Here is a 21,397-nt window from a genome sequence, read left to right as displayed (position 1 = left end):
ATCATCTAACCTATCCAAACCCTTCCCAACTTTGCCCATGTTATCTTCCCGACATATCTGAGGAATGTTTGTTTGCACATTTCACTCTAACATATCCAGGCCCGTAAATAGTGCTAATTTCCTTCAGCTTTATGACTCCAGCAGATGACTTAGCATTATTTGCTGCACCCTTATCCTGTGTGTTCCTTTACCACTGCTCAAATAATTAAATTGCATTGCTAACACTCCATGTCTCGGGCACACGTTCAATCCAAATATATCTGTAAGTTTCTCGATAAATCATCTGCTCTTTGTCTGTTATCGATATTCTAGGCTATGTGCCATCAATTACCTCTTGCTGGGTTTTTTTTTAGTTTATTTTTTTTCCAATTTCAACTTAACGTTCTCACATTTGAACTCGTCCACACTATTCCCTTCTAACATTCAATCTCCATGAAAGTATTTTGTTTACAGCCGAGACAAATCCCGTGTTTATCAATGTGTTTGTTTTTTGATTTTTTTTCATCTTCCCGAAGTAAATCTCATTCTTCATCTATTTTCAAATCGTATCTTCCCATTTGTCTTGTGCCACTGTGTAACTAGTTTCTTATTCTTACTGGTTAGCCAAGGAACGTTTTGTGGCAACGAATGACACGACAGCAATGTAATGTTTTCTTATCGCAGCGAGAGAGCCCAAACGATCCAATACAGAGAGGAGACTCTAGAAATAAAAACCGCCCTTTATTTAAAGCTAATTCCTCTAACCTACTAACATTAAAGCAGAACTGCGTGAAAAATTCTCCTAGAAAATGAGAAAGAAATACATATAAAATTGTGAAACATTATCAATGATATGTTAATGTGCCTGACACAGGCTGATTGGAATCATGAATTGATAGTGAAAATCAAAAACGTATAATGGGAGATCTTTAAAGAGGGAATGGCTCGGTCACAGTGTAGGCACATTTCCATGAAACGAAAGGGAAGAACGTCAAGCTCGAGCTCCATGAATGACTAAACGTATAAATTAACATGATGCAGAATTGCAAGGCTGATTGGAAATGTATGTTTCACAAGTAAAGAAGAAAGTTGAGCATATAAAGTAAAGCGCGAACGAGAAAAAGGGAATAATAGTGGCAATGTACGTGAATATATTTGCCTTTAAAATAAAAAGGAAACTCAAAGTGTTTTATCACGTGTTTTTTTATGAGCACCTAACAGATAGTCAAAGGAACGGTGAGGATAAATAGGGGCCGAAACCGATATTGTTATGGCAGTAGAGGGCACGGCAGAGGCAAAAATAAATTGTTTACATGTGCCTTCACTGAAAAAAAAACGCGGAACTCTGCCAATGTCACAGCAAGCTAGGGGGCACTAGGGAAACGGAAGAGATTCAACATATAAAAAATGTTATTTACAATGTTGGCAGTAATTAAATTGAAAAAAAAAATCACTTGGACGGATGGAATGTTGATAGAAACAAGTGACGAAACAATTAAAGCTATCAGCACTGCCTTCCAAATCTCCTTAGATATGAGAGTGGTCCCGGAAGACTGGGTGCTCCAATAATGTTGCACCCGGGCCCACAAAGCGGAGACTAATAAACTCGAGAAATACCGCCAGTCAGCCCAGCATTAGAAATGGGGAAAACTGTACAGACAATAATGCGGACAAAATTAATTGATACTCAACTACAGTTCAATAGTTACCAGCAAACGGAGTTTGTTAAAGGAAAATCATGTTTAACTAACTTGGCTGAGTTTTTGATTGTGTAACAAAGACAGTTGCTGAGCTCAGCGCAGGTGATGCTGGGTATATGGACCCCCATATATTGTTTTTTTAAGCACCAAAATTAAAGCCTACGGGGTTAAAATGGAGGCTGAATTCAGATTTGGGAAGGGATAGAAGTCACTGAATAATGGTTCTGAATTATTGTTCCCGATTGGAATCAAGTACCCGGTGTCAGCCCGGGGCGGTTTGAGGACTATGGTCCTTTCTGGTACATATTAATGACCTGGACACAGAGATACGTGGCAGAATTTCAAAGATTGCAGATGGCACGCAACGTGTAAATATAATAAAGAGCTGCGGGAACGTAGTCTGACTGGCCAACTGGGTTGATGCATGGCAGGTTCTGTTTAATGCTGGGAAGTGTTGTGGTATACGTTTTTGATGGATGAATAAGAAATTGTAACAAAAACTAAATAAGCAGTTCTTAGTCGGTGGACAAGGTGAACCGAGTGACCTGGGGCCGCATGCACAGTGATATTTGAAGGGGGCAGACATTTGCAGTTGTTTCTTAAAACATAAAGTAATAAGGTTATGCTAAACTTAAAATGTCAGGAAGAAATATTAATCTGCGCATTGTAATTGTTTTTTAAATAGGGCTTTAGTCTGTGTGTGTTAATTGGACTAAAGCCAGCTTGCATGCCTGCTTTAATGCATAGTAGTTTTGAGATGTAAACAGTATGCTAGGGTGTATTTGCATTTTGTTGAGTGCAGCATTCGAGAAGCGGAGGAAAACTTGCACTTAGCCAAAAGAAACAAAGCAATGTTTATATTACTAACAAAATTTGTATTGTAAAAGGCGTTCTAAAGACCTGGTGATAGAATGAAAAATTGCATTCAAAGGGGAAGGCTCGGTATATGCATAAGAGTTCTCTGTGTTGAAGCCAGAGGCATGTTAGGTCAAAGGCTGTAAGCCTACAACTGCCTGCAAAGGAACCAACTTGAAAGGAAACTCATTTTGAATTTATAAGATGAAATTGCTTTGCCTGGCGTCTGGTTAAGTCTATTGGCTACTTCTGCCTTCTTGGAAATTAATTTGGGAATTTGTTATAAGTTATGATAATAATTTGTAGAAATGTTTGTGTTTAATGCCTTGTTGTCTATTCATAAATGTATCATTTAGTTTGATATAAAAACCACTGAAGGGTTGGGGGGTTCATTTCTGAATTCAGAGTTGCATCTCAAACGCACCAATTGAAAATATCGGTAATGACAGTTGTTTAAAGTTTCCCTCTGAGATTTTAAAGGTTAGCCTTTATCCACAGTTGTGTCATAACAGTAAGAATAGTGCTTAAGAATCAGTTGGAATAATGTGCCTAATTATGTGAACTGCAGTTAAGGGATGATGTTAAAATCTTAGAAAGGGCAGAGAGGAAATAAGCTATGTGACACATGTGGCTACATGTGACACAGAATTTAAATTATGAAGCAACTTAGATGAACTTGCATTGTTATCGTTAGCCGATGTGAACAAACAGATTTGGAGTGAGCTGATGGGCCGCTTCATCATGTTCCACCATTTGATAATATCAGGAATGATTTGAGTGTGGCCACACTTCTATTTTGCTGTCGACTATGAATCCCATTATTTCAGAAAATTTTGTTTGAAAATGTTTCCAGATAAAGGTACAAAACCATATTGCTACATGAACATTAAAGGTAAAACAGGTTATCGATAGCAGTTAACAAACAAAACTTGGACTTACATTACCTTCAGCGCAATGAAACGTCCCAATGCACTTCAGAGGAGTCTTAAGAGCCAAACCGATGAGATACATAAGGCGGTAATTAGGAGAATGGCCTAATGTTTGGTTAAAAAAAAACCGCTGGATAAGGGGTGAAGTTTAGGGAAGGAATTCCAGTGCTTGTTCCATAGGGCGGGCGGGGGTGCAATTAAAATCGGAGAAGCTTTATTTGGCAGGCCCACATTTTTGGAAAGTTACAGAGCTGGATGAGTTTACAGGGTGTGGGATGAACAAGACTACGTGTTGATGGGAATTCAAAAATCAATGCTTTGGTTGAACGGGGCACAATGCCGTTCAGCAAGCAGAAGTTGATTGATGAATAGTACTTAGCATGATTAATAAACGGCCAGTAGTTTTGGATGACCTAAAGTTCACTGAGGATAGAATGTGGGATATTGGCTACAAGTGCATTGGAATAGCCAAATCTAAAGGGAATAAAGGTATGAATGAAGCTGCAACATAGATTGTGGAGAAGTGTGAGCGGAGTGTGGAGATCTTCCTGAGATTTAAATAGACAGTCTGAGCAATGGAGCAAATACATGGCCAGAAACTGGTCTTGGGGTCAAATAATTACACCAAAGTGGCAAAGAATCTGATACAGCCTCAGCCAAAGAAAGACAAAGGGGTGGAACCGGCCTCAAGGGAATGGAATGTGCAGCTGGTTCTAAAGATCATGACTTCCACATTCACGATATTTAGTTGGGTGAAATTACTGTTAATCTAGGACTGAATGTCGGGCAAACAGTCTGGCAATTTCATGACATTGGAGGAGTCGATAGAGGTGGTGGTGGGGTAGAATTCAGAATCGTCATCATACAGGTGAAAATTAATGGTGTGGTTTCAGATAACATCGCCGAGGGGCAGGGTTTAAATGGGAAATGACAGAGAAAGAATCAATGTACGTTGAATAATTGACAATCACTACTTGGCATGGCTAATGTGAAGAAATATTGGACCTACAGCACTGACAACAGTTCAGTCATAAATTAACAAGTGCTGACAATCACGGTTTGCTGCAGGTCAACCCACAATGCTCCATACAGGCGTTGGGACTCTTAAAGTTTCATGCGCTATAAAATTTACCGTATCGTAAAACCCCTAAATCGGGCCCGAGCCATTTGCTCTCTATGTAAGCTTGATGCTTGTGCATCCTCCGCGGCAACACCTCTACCAATCAGAGCCATTTTCCAACCAATCAGCAATCTCTTATGAACAAAACAAATAGCATGAGTAGGCCATTTGGCCTCTCAAGCCTACCCCGCCATTCATTAAAATCATGGCTGATCTACCCCAGGCCTCAACTCCTCTTTCGTGCCAGCTCCTCATAGCTCTCAGCTTCCCGATATTTCAAAAACCTATCCATCTCGTCTTTAAGTACTTTCAGTGACCTAGGCTCCACAACACTCTGGGGCAAAGAATTCCAGACATTCACTACGCTCTAAGAGAATAAATTCCTTTGCATCTCTGTTTCAAATGATTGTCCCTTTATTCTCTAACCATGTACCCTAGTTTTAGATACCCCAGTGGTGGAAATATTTTCTCAACGCCTACCCTGCCAAGCCCCCTCAGGATTTTGTTCGTTTCAATAAGATAACCCTCATTCTTCGAAACTCTAATGGACAAAGGCGAAACTGTTTAGCCATTCGTGATAAGTCAACCCCTTCAACCCATGAATCAGCCCAGTGAATATCTTTCGAACTGCCTTCAATGCCAGTTCTTCCTTTCTTAAATGTGTTGAATGAATACTTCTCATCCGTCTTCACCCAAGAGAGTGAGGATGAAGATTTCCAACTAATGGAGAGATATTGCGAGGTTCTTAAGCAAATTGACATAGGGAGTGACAAGATATTGGAGTTGTTGGCAGGCTTAAAAGTGGACAAACATCCAGGTCCAGATGATTTATGTCCCAAAGTGCTGAGGGAGGCAGGTCTCTGACCCAAATTTTTAATTCCTCTCTGGCCATGGGGGATGTGCCTGAGCACTGGAGAACAGCGAATGTGGTTCCACTATTGAAGAAGGGGTGTGGAGATAAGCCATGAAACTACAGACCAGTGAGTCTCACGTCAACGGTAGGGAAACTATTGGAGAAAAATCTGATGGAGAGAACCGATCTACACTTGGAGAGGTAAGGCTTGAACAGGGATAGGCAGCATGGCTTTGTCAGAGGGAGGCCATGCCTAACAAATTTGCTTGAATTTTTTGAGGAGGGGACCAGGCGTGTAGATGAGGGTACTGCAGTTGTTGTAGTTTATGTGGATTTCAGCAAATCCTTTGACAAGGTCCCACATGGGAGATTTATACAGACGGCAAATGCACATGGGATACCGGGTAATTTGATAAGGTGGATTCAAAATTAGCTTAGTTGTTGGAGACAGAGGGTAATAACGGAAGGATGCTTTAGTGACTGGAAGCCAGCGTCCATTGGCATACCACAGGGATGTGTGCTGGGTCCCATTTTATTTATCATTCATATAAACGACATATAAAAGTATGTGGGGGGTAGGATTAGTGAGTTTGCGGATGACACAAAGATTGGCCAGATGTTTAACAGTGAGGTTGAGTGTCTTGGGCTACAGGAATATATAGACGGGATGGTCAAATGGGCAGATAAGTGGCGGATGGGATTTAACCCTGAAAAGTATGAGGTGATACACTTTGGAAGGAGTAATTTGAGAAGGAAGAATTCCAATGAAAGGCATGACACGAGGAAGTTCTTAGGAACAAAGAGGCCTTGGCGTGTGTGTCCCCAGATGTCTGAAGGCAGAGGGGCATGTTCGTCGGGTGGTGAAAAAGGCATATAGGACACTTGCCTTTATCAATCAAGGCATAGATTACAAAACTAGGGAGGACATCTTAGAGTTGTATAGAACCTCGGTGAGGCCACAGCTGGAGTAATGTGTGCAGTTCTGGTCGCTACATTATAGGGAGGATGTGATTGCAGTGGAGGGGGTGCAGAGGAGATTCACCAGGATGATTCCTGGGATGAAACATTTAAGTTATGAAGAGAGGTTGGAGAGACTTGATTTGTGTTCGTTGGAGAAGAGAAGACTGAGGGGCGACCTGATCGAGATGTACAAGATTATGAGGTGCATATACAGGGTGGATAGGGAGCAGCTGTTCCCTTTAGTTGAAGGGTCAGTCACGAAGGGACATAAGTTCATAGTGAGGGGCAGTAGGCTTAGGGGGGATGTGAGGAAAAACCTTTTTACCCAGAGGATTGTGACGGTCTGGAATGCGCTGACTGGGAGGGTGGTGGAGGCGGGTTGCCTCACATCCTATAAAAAGTTCCTGGATGAGCACTTGGCACGTGATAACATTTAAGGCTATGGGCCAAGTGCTGGTAAATGGGATTAGGTAGGTAGATCAGGTGTTTCTCACGTGTCAGTGCAGAGTCGATGGGCCGAAGGACCCCTTCTGCACTGTGTGATTCAGTGATTCTCTGAACATCAGGAACCGAAACTGTAGACAGTGCTCCAGGTGCGGCCTCACCAACCCCTTCCACAGTTGTAAAAAGACTTCCTATTTTTAAACTTAACCTCCTAGCAATACAGACCAAAATCCATTTGCCTTATTAATCACCTGTTGCACCTCTTTGATAACTTTGTTTTTGTGTTTCATGCACAATGTTGTTCCATTGTTTAAGAAAGGTAGCAGGGATAATCCAGGAAATTACAGGCTGGTGAGCCTTACCGGTGAGTGGTAGGGAAATTATGGAAGAAGATTCTTCGTGACAGGATTTACTGCCAAATGGATGCAAATGGGTGTATTAGTGAGAGGCAGCATGGTTTTTTGAGGGAAGGTCGTGTCCCACTAACTTGACCGAGTTTTTCGAGGAAGTGACAAAGATGATCGACGATGGATGGGCGGTGGATGCTATCTACATAGATTTCAGTAAGGCCTTTGACAAGGTCCCTCATTGCAGTCTGGTACAGAAGGTAAAGTCGCACGGGATCAGATGTGAACTGGGAAGATGGATACAGAATTGGCTTGGTCATAGAAGACAGAGGGTAGCAGGGGAAGGGTGCTTTTCTGAATGGAGAGCTGTGATTGGTGGATTTCCACAGGGATCAGTGCTGGGACATTGGCTGTTTGTAGGATACGTAAATGATTTGGAGGAAAATGTTACTGTGCTAATCAGTAAGTTTGCAGACGACGCTAAGGTTGGAGGAGTTGCAGATAGTGAAGAGAGTCAAAGGACACAATGTGATAAAGATTGGTTGGAGACTTGGGTGGAGAAATGGCACATGGAGTTTAATCAAGACAAATGCGAGGTAATGCATTTTGGAAGGTCTAATACAGGTAGGAATTATACAGTAAATGTCAGAAACTTTGAGTGAATCGACGGGCAGAGGGATCTGGGTGTACAGACCCACAGGCCACTGAAAGTGGCAACGCAGTTGGATAAGGTAGTCAGGAAGGCATATGGCATGCTTGCCTTCATCAGCAGGTTTATTGAGTCTAAAAGCCTGGAAGTCATGATGCAGCTGTATAGAACCTTGGTTAGGCCACACTGGGAATATTGCGTGCAATTCTGGTCAACACATTACCAGAAGGATATGGAGGCGGTGGAAAGGGTGCAGAGGAGGTTTAGCAGGATGCTGCCTGGTCTGGAGGTTATTGTATATGAGGAAAGGTTGGAGAAACTCGGATTGTTCACACTAGAGCGACGGAGATTGAGGGGCGACTTGATAGAAATTTGCAAAATTATGAGTGGCATGGACAGAGTAGATAGTAAGAAGCTTTTTCCCAGGGTGGAAGAATCAATTACCAGGGGACATAGATTGAAGGTGAGAGGAGAAAACTTTAGAGGAGATGTGTGGGGCAAGCCTTTTACCCAGAGGGTAGTGAGTGTCTGGAATTCAATGCCAGAGGAGGTGCTGGAAGCAGGTACGATAGTGATGTTTAAAAGGCAGCTTGACAAATACATGATTAGGATGGGAATAGAGGGATATGGAACCGGGAAGTGTAAAATGTTTTAGTTTGACAGGCAATATGATCGGCGCAAGCTTGGAGGGCCGAAGGTCCTGTTCCTGGGCTGTACTTTTCTTTGTTATTTGTTCTAAAACACCTAGATCCATCTGTGCTGCACGTTTAGGAGCCTCTAACAATTTAAATAATAGCCTGACTGTTGCTTCTTCCTACCAAAGTGCATAACCTCACACTTTCCAGCAGTAAGCTCTATCTGCAAGTTTTTCCCACTTACTCAACCCATCTATATTCCCTTGCCAATTGCTTATGCGTTCATCACAACATGCCCTCCCACCTATTTTATATCGTCAGCAAATTTGGATATATCACACTCTGCCCCGACTCCAAGTAATTAATATTGATAGTAAATAATTGAGGCCCTAGAACTGAACTTTGTGGTTTTCCAACCTGAAATAAAAACATTTAATACCGATTATTTGTCCTCCCTGTGATAGTCAATCCTTAATCCATGCTAATACATTACCCGCAATACGTGAGCTCCTATCTTGTGCGTCTGTTTTGTCATACAGTATAAGTATGTCGTTTCCCCTGAGAGTAGTAATTTCTTGCGAACTATTCTGATGAGTGCAAGACGAAAAGCTTCAACAAAAAATTCCTTTTTTCAGCAATATTTGAATTGCTATTGATGACCTGAGTTCCTTTATGACAATATTCCCATTCTCATGTGCTGCTTATAACAGGCTGAGTGGGGGCAGATATGGAGCTGACTGCAGGAATGTTGGGTGGCATCCTGTTTTTCATTCTGCTGGCCAGTCGGTATAAGGGGACCATTAACATTTAATTTAACACCACTGCAGCCACCTCCATAGCTGCTCCCAGGCAGCTTTGATAAGCATAAATAAAAATTGCAAGCAATAATGCTGCATCAGTTTCATATCTGTTCCGACTTATCACTTTCTGCCAAAATGTACTTCTTATAAAATAGCTTGAGAAAAGTTCCAATTTCCATAGCTACCTGCAACAGGCACTGGTGGTAAATCATTAAAATAAATTTCAAATAGATACTACCGGTATGTGAATTCCATCTTGAGCAGACTCCACGCCCGCTAATATCGGCCCTAAATAACTAAATAAACGGTTTGCTAAGTTCCGGGAACACAGCCAAATTTCCATTATTACAAGGTCGGGTTGGATCGAGGACATGGGCTTTTGCCGAGCCCTTGAAGGCGAAATGCAACTTCCTGATTAAAGCATAAATTGACTCCCAATAATTGTGGTTCAGTTCCCTCCCGCTAAAGCGGTGAACTTCTCATATGTGCGCCGATATGAGGAAAGGAAATTCCAGGCAATTGTATTGTATTATGTGAACGGTTCGGTGAAGTTTCAATTGCAGTTATTAAGATAACAATAATAATAATAATAATAATCTCTGATCTGTCCTCCATTTGTGTTGCACCCGGTGCAGACCAGGGCCGTGAGTCATTCATATTATCTTAAGAATCTGGCCTCTATTTTAGATAAGATTTCAGTTGATGTCACATTCCATTGCATTGCTACGATAATAATAGAAATGGCAATTAACCAAGCGCAAATATTCCAATAAGTAATTGAGAAAAAACGTGAATTTCTATTGCGTCTTCCAGGTCCTTAGAACACCACATAGCGCCTTACAAACTATGAGATTATTTTTGAAGTGCAGACGCCATTGTACTGTTAGAAACACGGCAGTTAATTTGCTCGCACCAAACTCCTATAATGAGCCTGTGACTGCAATATCTGATTTTGATGTTGGCCGAGGGATGAATACTGCTGGAAAGATGTTGGAAACGATTTATCGTAATTTTAGAAATGAACGAAGATGTTATTTTTTTCATTTTAGGGCCGACTCCTCCAATAATCAGTCTCTTCTACCATGCCACTTCGGAGCTGAGAGCAAATGGTTTTGTGCAGCTGCTTTGCCTCATTAGCGACTACAAGCCAGAAAGCATTGGGGTGACCTGGCAGAAGAACGGAAACACCATAGGCTCTGGATTTACCACTACACCCCCAGCTAAATCATCGAAAGGAGACTTCAGCTCCACGAGCCTCCTGAATGTGCCTCTTCAGGATTGGAGCAGCGGTTCCGTGTACAGATGCAAAGTGACCCATTCCGCAACCAACAGTAACAAGCAGAAAGAAATTAGATCAACGTCAGGTGAGGGAATCTAACCAATTCACACGGTTGCAGGTGTCAAACAGGCTTACCTTATTAGCATCAGATTAATTGGGATGTTATTGCAATAATTTATCTATTCGGATTCAAAATCCTGGAACAGACAACACTGAGTGTGATCAGTGACAGATCCAGATGCAGTGAAACACTACAATAAAAGTTTTTGGAAGAGTTTCAGCAGCATTGACCAATGCATTTGATGGTGCTCTTTCAAAGAGCTAGTGAGTGTCATGAACGGCCGAATGGTCTCCTGCTGCTCTCTAGCATTCTCTATTGCACCGGCAATGCCTGAAGTTCTGGATGGTGCTCACAGTCGGGCGAATTTTGCAAAAGGCATTTCCATGGCGCCTTCTGATGAATGTTATGCTCTGGTTAATGTGCACATTGAGCATAACCTTGCATTGAGCATTGAGCATATTGAGTTCTTTGAAGATGTGACAAGCAAAGTGGACAATGGTAATCCTGAAGATGTAATATATCTGGACTTCCAGAAGGCCTTTGATAAGGTGTCGCACAAAAGATTAATACACAAAATAAGATCACTCGGAGTTAGGGGTAATATATTAGCTGGGATAGAGGATTGGCTAACCAACAGAAAGCAGAGATTCGGGATAAATGGGTCTTTTCCTGGATAGCAAGCTTTAACTAGTGGGGTGCCATGGGGTTCGGTCCTTGGGCCCCAACTATTTACAATCTATGCTAGTAACTTGGATTCAGAGATAGAAGGTACTATAACCAAATTTGCAGATGATACCAAAGGAGGTGAGAAAGTAAGTTGCAATGAAGAAATAAATTAAGAAATGGATATGGACAGGTTAAGTGAATAGGCAGAAATTTGGCAGAGGGAGTTTAATGTGGATAAGTGTGAGGTTATCCATTTTGGTCGAAAGAAGAAAAAGGTGACTTATTGTTTAAATGGAGAGAAACTTAAGAATGGTTCAGTGCAGATGGATCTGGGTGTCCTCGTGCATGAATCGCTGAAAGCTAGTATTCAGGTACAGCAGGTAACAAGGAAGGCAAATGGAATTTTGGCATTTATTGCTCAAAGAATAGAATATAAAAACAGGGAAGTGTTTGTTGCAACTGTACAAGACATTGGTGAAACGACACCTGGGGTATGGTGCACAGTTTCACCATTACTTGAGGAAGGATATAGCTGCACTGGAGGCGGATCAAAGGAGGTTCACTAGATTGATTCCAGCGATGCGGGTCTTTTGAGGAGAGATTGAACAGTTTAGGCCTATACTCGCTAGAGTTTAGAAGGATGATAGGAGATCTATTCAGGTATATAAGATGCTAAAGGGGATAGACAAAGTAGACATGGAGCAGATGATTCCCCTTCTGGGGCATTCTAGAACGAGAGGCCATTGTTTTAGTCTAAGGGGTGGTAGTTTTAAATCAGAGATGAGGAGGAATTACTTTTCTCAAAGGGTCGTGAACCTGTGGAATTCACTATCTCAGAGTGCAGTGGATGCCGGGATGCTGAATAAATTTAAGGAGGAGATAAACAGATTTTTAATTAGTAAAGGGTTGAAAGGTTATGGGGAGAGGGCGGGAAATTGGAGTTGAGGCCAAAATGAGATCGGCCATGATCGTATTGAATGGCGGGGCAGGCTCGAGGGGCTGAATTGCCAACTCCTGCTCCTCGTTCTCATGTTCTTATAACCTATTATGATATTACAAGAAAAAAAATGTTGACACACCCTACCCACTGAATTCGCCAAATTTCTGCAGGCAAAATAGAACAGAGAGTTAGAGTAAACGGATATATTTTCAACGAAATCGGTCAAACTGTAAAGCCTCATTCAGATAATCGTTCCAATTGCCAGAGTGGATTCTATTTGCTGCTGGGTATCGGTACAAAAATGTGCATGTAAGATGAAATGGATGAATGGAGCAGAGAGAAAGAAGGAGAGAGAAAGAGACAGTGGAATTAACCAGTCATTGGCAGGAAGTTCCGGATCAGGAGACTCCGGTACTGTCAGCCACAGAATTGGGGTGAGGTGTGAGGGCTGGGCGGGGTTTGGGGGTGGGGGGGTGGCGGGGTGGGGGGGGGGGGGGTGGGGGGGGGCGGTGGGGTCAGAGCGGGGGAGGTTGGTGGTTGGACCACCTACCCGCCAATCGCTGCAGCCCCTGAATCAGGTGCATTCATTGGCTCGATCCGGACCTGTGTCTCGAAATCAGGTGGATGTTCCACCTCATGGAGCTGCTAGCCAATCTGATTGGGGCAGTGCTGTTTTCCCAGCAGCACCAGCGGCAGCAGTGGGCAGGTCTGGGGACACAAAAAGTCCACAGACTCTGAATCTCGGATTCCAGGGTCATTTAAGTGTCGGGTGTTTCACGGCTGGCAGGGAAGATGATGCCGGGGGTGTGCAGAAATGGTTAAGAAGTCCTTATTGCGAGGCTGTGGTGGAAGGAAGCGCGCATCCGCGGTTGGCAGTCTTTGGGAGGGCGTCCGGTGTAGAATGGGCATGGTGGTGCTAAGATAGTGTGATGGAGGGTAATGTCCTTGGGACGTATCGTCCAATGTAGAAAAGGGGCGACCCAGGCCTGAGGAATGGTGGAAGGAGTTTTGCCTGCTGGGGGTGACTCACGGCGCGGCACCCCCTTCATGACCCTGGGTCCCTCCACCAGTCACTGAGTGCCTTGAAGGCGACCTGCCTCCGTAAACGTTAAAATGTCTTACATTCCACGTGGTGACAGGTCTGCCCACAGCTCCATTCATACCAAAATTCTTAAGTGGTTATTAGTTTCTCATTCAATGGCCTCAATTGGCGGAGAGGAGAGAATGTCAAACCCAAACATTCCGCCCTCAAGCAATGAGGCTGAAGGCGGGGTGTTTACACACCACCTTCCCGCAGGATTAAGTGCCCTCCCCTCCTCAAAACACCTCAATCGAGAGGGGAGAAAGTTCCATCCAAGTGGTCAATAATTGCCACTTAAGAGCCTCAATTCGGGCGAGTGCCGACCATTCTCCCCAGTAAATTTGTGACCAACTTGTTTACGGGTGGGAGGGCGGCGGGAAGGCAAGCCGGGGGAATTGTTATCCCCTCCTACACTTGCCAGCGGGGGTTGAAAATTCTGCCGTACCTCTCTCTTTCTGCCTCCCTCTCCTTTTATCCCTCTTTAAGTTTGTCTCGCTTCTTTATGCCCCAGCCGTTCTCTCCCATATTTTAGCCTTTATCTGGCTAAGACTGATTTTTCTCCACCTGCGTTTCTGCTTCCCTTTCTTTCTCTTTCTCTCTCTCTCAATTATTTTTCTCTCAATTCTCTCGCTCTCTCTATCACTCTCTCTCTCTCTCTCTCTCCCTCCCTCTCTCTCTCTCTCTCTCTCAATCTCTCTCTCTCTCCCTCTCTCCCTCTCTCTCTCTCTCTCTTTCTCATTATGTTAAGGTTTAAAGTCTCCCGGTAACTCTGTATTTCTCTCCCGCTCCCTGTCACTCAGTCTAAATAAACAGTTCAAACTGTGATTCATGTCAACATCCGCGTAAACAGCAGAATTCAATGTAAGTTCAACAATAACCAGTGAAAGACCTGATTTGCCAAACAAACGATTGTTACTGATATTAAAATTCTTGTTAAATAAGTAGAATCGTCAGCTTTAAAGCCTCCACGTGATTGTAATTTTTTGTTGCTCACTTATAGATATAACAGTACTTCTCAGAGATCCCTCAGTTGAAGATATTTGGATCAATAAAACTGCCATCCTAGTGTGTGAAGTGGTGTCCACATCTCCCAATGAGGTTGTGATCTCCTGGAGGGTGAATGGAAAGGTGAGGGCTGAAGGTGTTCAAATCGGAACAGGTACCCAAGATGGTAACCAGTACCTGACCATCAGCCGCTTGACAAGCAGCGTGGAAGAGTGGGAGAGCGGGGCTCAATACTCATGTTCAGCACAGGACAATCTATCATCGACTCCAGTATCAAAAGGCACACGAAAGAGAAAAATAGGTAAGGTTATATATATGTACATTTTTTATATATATATATATATATAAATATATATATATATATATACGTTAGGAATGACAATGGAGTTAAGACTAACAGTGGTTGAACTTCTGTTACAGTCGAGCCAGTGAAGCCAAATCTCCGGCTCTTGCCTCCATCACCAGAAGAAATTCAAAGTACCAAAGCCGCAACCCTCACTTGTTTGATAAGAGGATTCTACCCGGACAAAATAACCATTTCGTGGCAGAAGAACGGAGCTGCTTTGAGATCGAACATCACCAGTTTCTCCACGGCCCTTGAACAGGACCAGACCTTCAGCACAAGGAGCCTCCTCACTTTACCTGAAGCGGAATGGAAGTCAGGAGCAAGATACACCTGTGCCACCTCACACCCACCAACACAATCCACAGAAAATATGACCATCAGCAAAAAGAAAGGTAAAAACCGTTTCTCAGTATGCATTTCCACAGTCAAGGTTTGTGCTTAATTCGACAGCAACACCGAAGAACGCGCACATTTGCAAGCACATTCATCTAGGTTGCAGGGACTAAAAAACATATGGGAACCAATTAATGTGGCCCGAGCTCCCAGACAGCACCGAGATGGTACAATGCTCAGCACTCAATATGTCCGCCTCCACAAGCAATTTGAGAATCCAGTGATGATAAGGGGCAGGATAAGAATATCTGAGACTTAACTTCACAGTATTCTGGTAATGAGCGCTTTATTTAGATGGTGCTAAGCACACCTTAAGGGACACTGTGTTCCACACTGTGGGGTTAAGACTTTGCGCGGTCCACTTCACTCTTTAATTTCTGTTTTAGCAAACCACAACAGTGACTGCTTTTCAGCAGTGAATTCAGAACCAGAAACAGCCAGTTACCAGGGAGTTGAACAATTGAAGCAGTTTTGTATGTGTCTAATCTTGAAACCTACTTGAACAAATGCATTAGTAGTCACAGGGCTGGACAAATAACGTCTTCATGGACTGAACCTAATCAAGTGTCCATTTATTTTGATCAATTTAATCTCCTTTGATCAACTTTTTCATTTTTGGCGGTATAGTTTTTTTTAAGTGAAGGCAAAAATAAAACCTGCACAATAATTGCCCAGCGCCTCAGTGATTGGCCGGGAATTTTGAGATTTCTCGGGAGGCTGGATCTCTGCACTTTGCTGACTTCGTTGATATTGACCTGTGGTGACTGGGTTCTGATAATTGGCCTCAGTGACTCTACGTTTGTGCAGTAGGAATAGTATATGGTTTGATTCCCAATCTAAGGCAGCTACCCATGTGCCAATTTGGAATGAATGGAGGTAAAATAGGGTGCGATTCATGTAGGGCATAATAACTTGCTGGAAGTTTCTGCATATGCGGGTTCATGGAGCATAACCATTGGCTCAGGTTCGAGAGGTGATGAACAGAACTCAATAGTGAGCAATGGCATTAAGAGGGCAAATACTGCGACTGACGCAGCCCCAGCCTCTTAAAGCTCGAGCTCCATCTGATCGCTGAGCATCTATGCACTGTAATATGAACTGACTGATAAAATGTTCCCTCAGTGTGGCTCTTTTACCTCACTGGGGTAACCACACTGAACCGGTGACTCGTGGAAGGTACAGTAGTCCGGGCGTATCCGGTAACTGAGGAGGGACCCTTTCTTTGCCCCTCCTACGACATGAGGTGGCATCGTCGGAGTCGACATGTTTGCACATCTGCTGATGGCAAGAGTGGACGGGGCGCTGTGATGCATTCTCGGTAAAATAGGCTGCTGATGCACTGTCTCCCTGCTGACCCACTCACAACGTAATGTGGTCTTCGCTGTCTGGCCCAGCACTTATTGCCCATCCCTAGTTGCGCTTCAGAAGGTGGTGAACCGCTGCAGTCCACGTGGTGTAGGTTTACCCGCAGCGCTGTGAAGAAGGGAGCTTCAGGATTTTGATCGGGCGACAGTGAAGGGAAGGCAATATATTTCCAAGACATAATCCTGAGTTGGAAATATATTTGTCGTTTCCTTCACTGCGGCTGGTAAAAATCCTGGAACTCCCTTCCTAACAGCACTGTGGGTGTACCTACACCACATAGACTGCAGTGGTTCAAGAAGGCATCATCTTCTCAAGGGCAGTTAGGGATGGGCAACAAATGCTGGCCCGGCCAGCAAAGCCCACATTCTGTGCACGATAAACAATGGACACTTGACAGAGATACTCAAAGTGACCTTCCCCGTTAGATCTTATACCGGAAAATAATGTTTATCTGATAGAGTTAAACGTCTCATGTTGGTTCAAATAGTTACAAGGAAACCGTTAGAAAATAATCTAAAAGATCCCATTTTCTTTGCTAGAAGGATGATCTGAGCTTTGCAATGTTGAAATCAGCCCCTTTAAAACACGGGCACTATTTTCTGTTAATTGGTTGCAAAATTCCTTCTCGTTGCCACGTTTTATGCTGTTTAAACTCATTGAGATGGCTCGTTTTATTACAGTCAGTCATTATTATTTTTTTAAATTTCCTCATTCCCTCCAAATATTTTATTTTGCTGCCAAATGAGGAGAGACAATATAAACTAAAGACTGCAATTCCGAAGGGGTAGCAGGAACAGAGAGACGTGGCCTTATACCTGTGCAAATGAGCGCTGGGAAGCTGGGGACAATGGTTAAACGATGAGAATCAGGGCTGTACAAACAGAGGCAGAGAGTTCCAAAACAAGGAGATCATGTTCAAATTTTATTCCAGTTTAGGTCAAATCAGTATTTTATAATGTGTCTATTTCTGGGCACCACAACTTAGGAAAATGTGAAGGCTTTCGAGAGAGTGCAGAAAGGGATTGTGAGAATTATTCCAGGCTTAAAGGAATCAATTATGTAGGTAGACTCTACAGGGAAGGGCTGTTCTCCTTGGATAAGAGGACATTGAGAGGAGATTTGGCAAGTGATTAAATCACACACCCCAACATGCAAGTACGTGGTCACATCTGGATAAATGCTGGTCTTTCAGGGAATCAAATGATATGTGTAGTTGGCGGGGAGCTGGAGATGGAGACGAAGGTCACGATCGTAATGAATGGCCGGCGAGCCTTCAGGGATCGAATGGCCTGCTGCTGCTCCGATTCCTTACGTTCTTATTTCCCTGACCAGAAGCAGAATTTTATTATTTTTAAAAGTACAGCACCACCCCCCACCCCTCCCCCCCGCCACCCCCCACCCCCCACCCCGCCACCCCCCTGCCAAGCCCCATTTTTGTTGGTGACCCTGTTATTGCTGTCAATGCACGGATAGTATAGAAGACCTGCCCATTACCACTAATTTAAACTTTGAGTATCTCTGGGCCAGGTATATCCTGGTAATCTGATAGATTTCCTCACTTTATATTCTGCAAAACGATTGTTTGCTTAAACTCAAAATTCCATCGGCACCCCTACCGAACCTGGGCGGTATTTTTCTCTCTCTAAAACATTCCACTCTCTGAGTGAGAGAGTGAACTTGGTGTCAAATAATGCAGAACATCTACAAAGTTTTGTTCAGGGCATGCGTCCGACCATTGATCAGTCCTGGGAAAATTGGCTCATAAATAGAGGGAACTTTTAATTACGTTACATGAGTGGGAAAAGAATCCGGCACCTACAGGCCACTAGACAGCGTTCGACCTCCAGTATCAGCGCAAATAAAATAAAATATTCAGTCCCTGTCAGAGTAATCGGCGAGCCGTGGAAACTATTGCAGAGAATATTATTCAGAACATGATCCATGGAAGCCATAGGGATGAAAACAATAAGTCTAGGAGAGCACAGCATCATGTTATCTCAACCAGCAACAGGATAATAACAACTCAATCGCATTTCAGTAAGTACTGTTTCACATTTTTTAGCATTCTGCAGTGGTTGTCATCCGTGATTTCAACATGAGAGCTTGAAACAACCATTCGCTTTTCTTTCCAGCTGATTGCTATGAGCCAGACATTTCTGTCAATATATTGAACCCTCCGTTTGAAGAGATATGGGTTCAAAAGACAGCGACCATTGCTTGTGAAATCCTTTACAGTGATTTAGAAAGCGTCAGCGTGTCCTGGCAAGTGGATGGGAGAATGAGAACGGAAGGAGTTGAGACCCAGAATCCTGAGTGGAGTGGAAGCAATTCGGTCATCGTGAGCAAACTGACGGTCACTGCGGCAGAGTGGGACAGTGGGGTGGAATATGTCTGTCTCGTAGAAGGAAGTGAATTACCAACACCAAAGAGACGCTCAACCAGGAAATTAAAGGGTAAGCACAGATAACACTCGTTAAGGGACTGGTTCAATTGCCAGTGGCCCCAAACGAAAATTTTAAAAAGCAGACCAAAAATTAAATGCTAGTATAATCAATGAAATACAATCGCGAGTCCTACCAGTCACCACGTTGATGAAGACGATGGTAAAAAAAAATGTAAGAAACGTGAAACTGCTGCTCCCCCCACCCCCAACAATGTCAGCATTTCTTTAAAGTGCTTTCTCCAACTCTTTGGGGGGAAAAATCGGACCACAAAGCAACCGATCAAAAGAAAAAATATGAATGACAACCATGTGCAAGGAAAAAGATCTTTAAACCTCAGAGATAGGAAATATTCCAAATTTCCAAATATATGGTATTTCCAAGAGAATAAAATGGATAGTGAGGACCAAACAATAGACAGAGTCAGATTAAAACGTATTTGTATATTTCTCTCTTTACAGTTGGAACAATGATTAGTCCCAAAGTCTACATTCTGCCTCCGTCAGAGGACGAGATCGACACTGAGAATACGGCAACGCTGGTGTGTCTCGCCACCGGTTTTTATCCTGCTGAGATTTACATCGCTTGGATGGCCAATGACACCATTCTGGATTCAGGTCATCCAAGCCAACCGGAGACTGAGAAGGGAAATGGTTCCAGCTCCATAGCCGGCAGATTGAGACTCACCGCGGCCGAGTGGAACACTGGCACCACCTACTCCTGTTTACTGGGCCACCCGTCCCTCGAGAGGAACTTAATCCGAAGTATTAATAAATACAATGGTAAACCTACTTCAGTTAATGTTTCGCTTGTCCTAAACGACAGTGTTAAATCGTGTGCATAACCCGCCATGATTGACCAGGCCTTTCCTGTAGAAATGTCACCGCTGTGAGGTTCCTAATAATTTCAACATCCGAATCATCCAATCTCCCAATCATCTGACCTCACAATCACCCTCCAGGGCAGCGAACGATTGTTCGCATTTTATACAAGTTGCCAAATTATCAAAAAACTCATGAAGGGTTTAGTGACGCTATTTGATATACATAACATGGTTGGTTTGTCTGTATGTGGCACAGCTGATTGCAATAAAAGCAAAATGAAAACTTGCTGCCTTGCCTATTCATGGTTTGTGTGTGTGTGTGATATCTTCGTGGTGGTCATTAATAATTTGAAGCAAATGTATAAGATATATATGCTCCAATATCCAAAATGTGCAACACGCGTCTGTTCCTCCACCTTTAGAAATACTTGTGGTGCTTTCAAGCAGTTTACACAAAGCATCAGCGTTCATTCGGAGTTACTGTGATTTACTCTTTCACAATGAGGTATTTACCTAGAGGGCGGATTGAATAAATTGGATGAAGTTACGCTCAACCTATATAGTGACCAACATTCACCAAAACTGATGTTTGAATGGTTTCACTTTGATAAATCAATTCTAGCCGGAAAATCACCTACAATTGAGAGTCTTCTAGCTTCTGACTATTTACTCGTCTTCTATGTTTCAACCCGATGATGCCCCTCAACAACATCATTCGAAATCGCAATTCTGTATCCCCCTTGTCCGCTGATGCCACCGAGCACTACCTCACTGCCCATTCTCTGTATTCTCCACTGCTTCTCACTTTTGCACTGCATGTCTAGACAATCAATATTAGGTGAGTACAGGTTGTCTCCTCGAGGATAACAAGGCTATCATCTTTGAATCCTGCCATACACTCCATTCCCACGCATCCGCTTCCAAACTAAAATCATCCAAAATTCTTGAGCCGGTGGCCCAATTCACGGCATGTCCCCATTTAACCATCACTCTTGTGCTGGCTTCAAGTCAAATAACTACACAATTTGAAAATTCTTATCCCTGTTTTTAAATGGCTTCTCTCCTCGATCAACTGTTTCTTTTTATAGTATTCATTCGGGTAGTTTTCGTGTTGCTGGCAAGGCCATGTTTCGTCCCTAATTGTCCTAGAGAAGATGGCGGCGACCTTTTCTCTTGAACCGTTGCAATCCACGTGGCGTATGACGCGCACAATACTGTAAGGGATTACAGGATTTTGACCCAGATATAATGATGGAATGGTGATTTAGTGGCAAGTAAAGATGGTGTGCAACTTGGAGGAGCGTTCTCAGATGGTGGTGTTCCCATGCATCTATTGTCCTTTTCTTTCTAGATTGTAGTGGTTCCGCGTTTGGAAAGTGCTGTCAAAGTAGCGTTAGGGAGTGGCTGGAGGGTTTCTTGTAGATGGGTCACACTGTTGCCACTGTGCGTCGGGAGTGAAGAGAAAAATGTTTAAAACGTTTAACATGTTACCGACCAAGCAGAAAACTTTATGCTGGCTATTGCCCCAGTCAGCCTGCCCTCCCGGATCTCCACGTGCCTCCAATTCAGATCTCGTGTGCATGCTCAATTTTCTTTGGGATGTCGCTGGCAAGGCCAGCACTTGTTGCCGTATTGCCCATGAGCTGATGTTTTCTAAGCCATGCTGGAGGGCAGTTTAATGTCAACGGAACTGGTGTAGTCCTTGAGTCACATGTAGGCCGGACCA

The 21,397-nt window shown here is 43.3% G+C and overlaps 1 gene segment (V, D, J or C); it reads left to right on the top strand.

The window, feature by feature from the left end:
• Positions 1-3,843: 3,843 nt before the first annotated feature.
• On the top strand, positions 3,844-19,692 carry LOC144698512 (Ig heavy chain C region-like). The segment is given in 6 exon segments: positions 3,844-3,952; positions 10,321-10,635; positions 14,299-14,604; positions 14,724-15,041; positions 18,540-18,860; positions 19,310-19,692. Coding segments are annotated over 6 exon segments (1,752 nt in total).
• Positions 19,693-21,397: the final 1,705 nt, after the last annotated feature.

This window comes from Cetorhinus maximus, chromosome 23 (assembly GCF_964194155.1).
Source record: "Cetorhinus maximus chromosome 23, sCetMax3.hap1.1, whole genome shotgun sequence".
Taxonomy (NCBI): Eukaryota; Metazoa; Chordata; class Chondrichthyes; order Lamniformes; family Cetorhinidae; genus Cetorhinus; species Cetorhinus maximus.
Note: the sequence above shows the minus strand (reverse complement) of the source record. Positions and strands in the feature narration are given on the sequence as shown.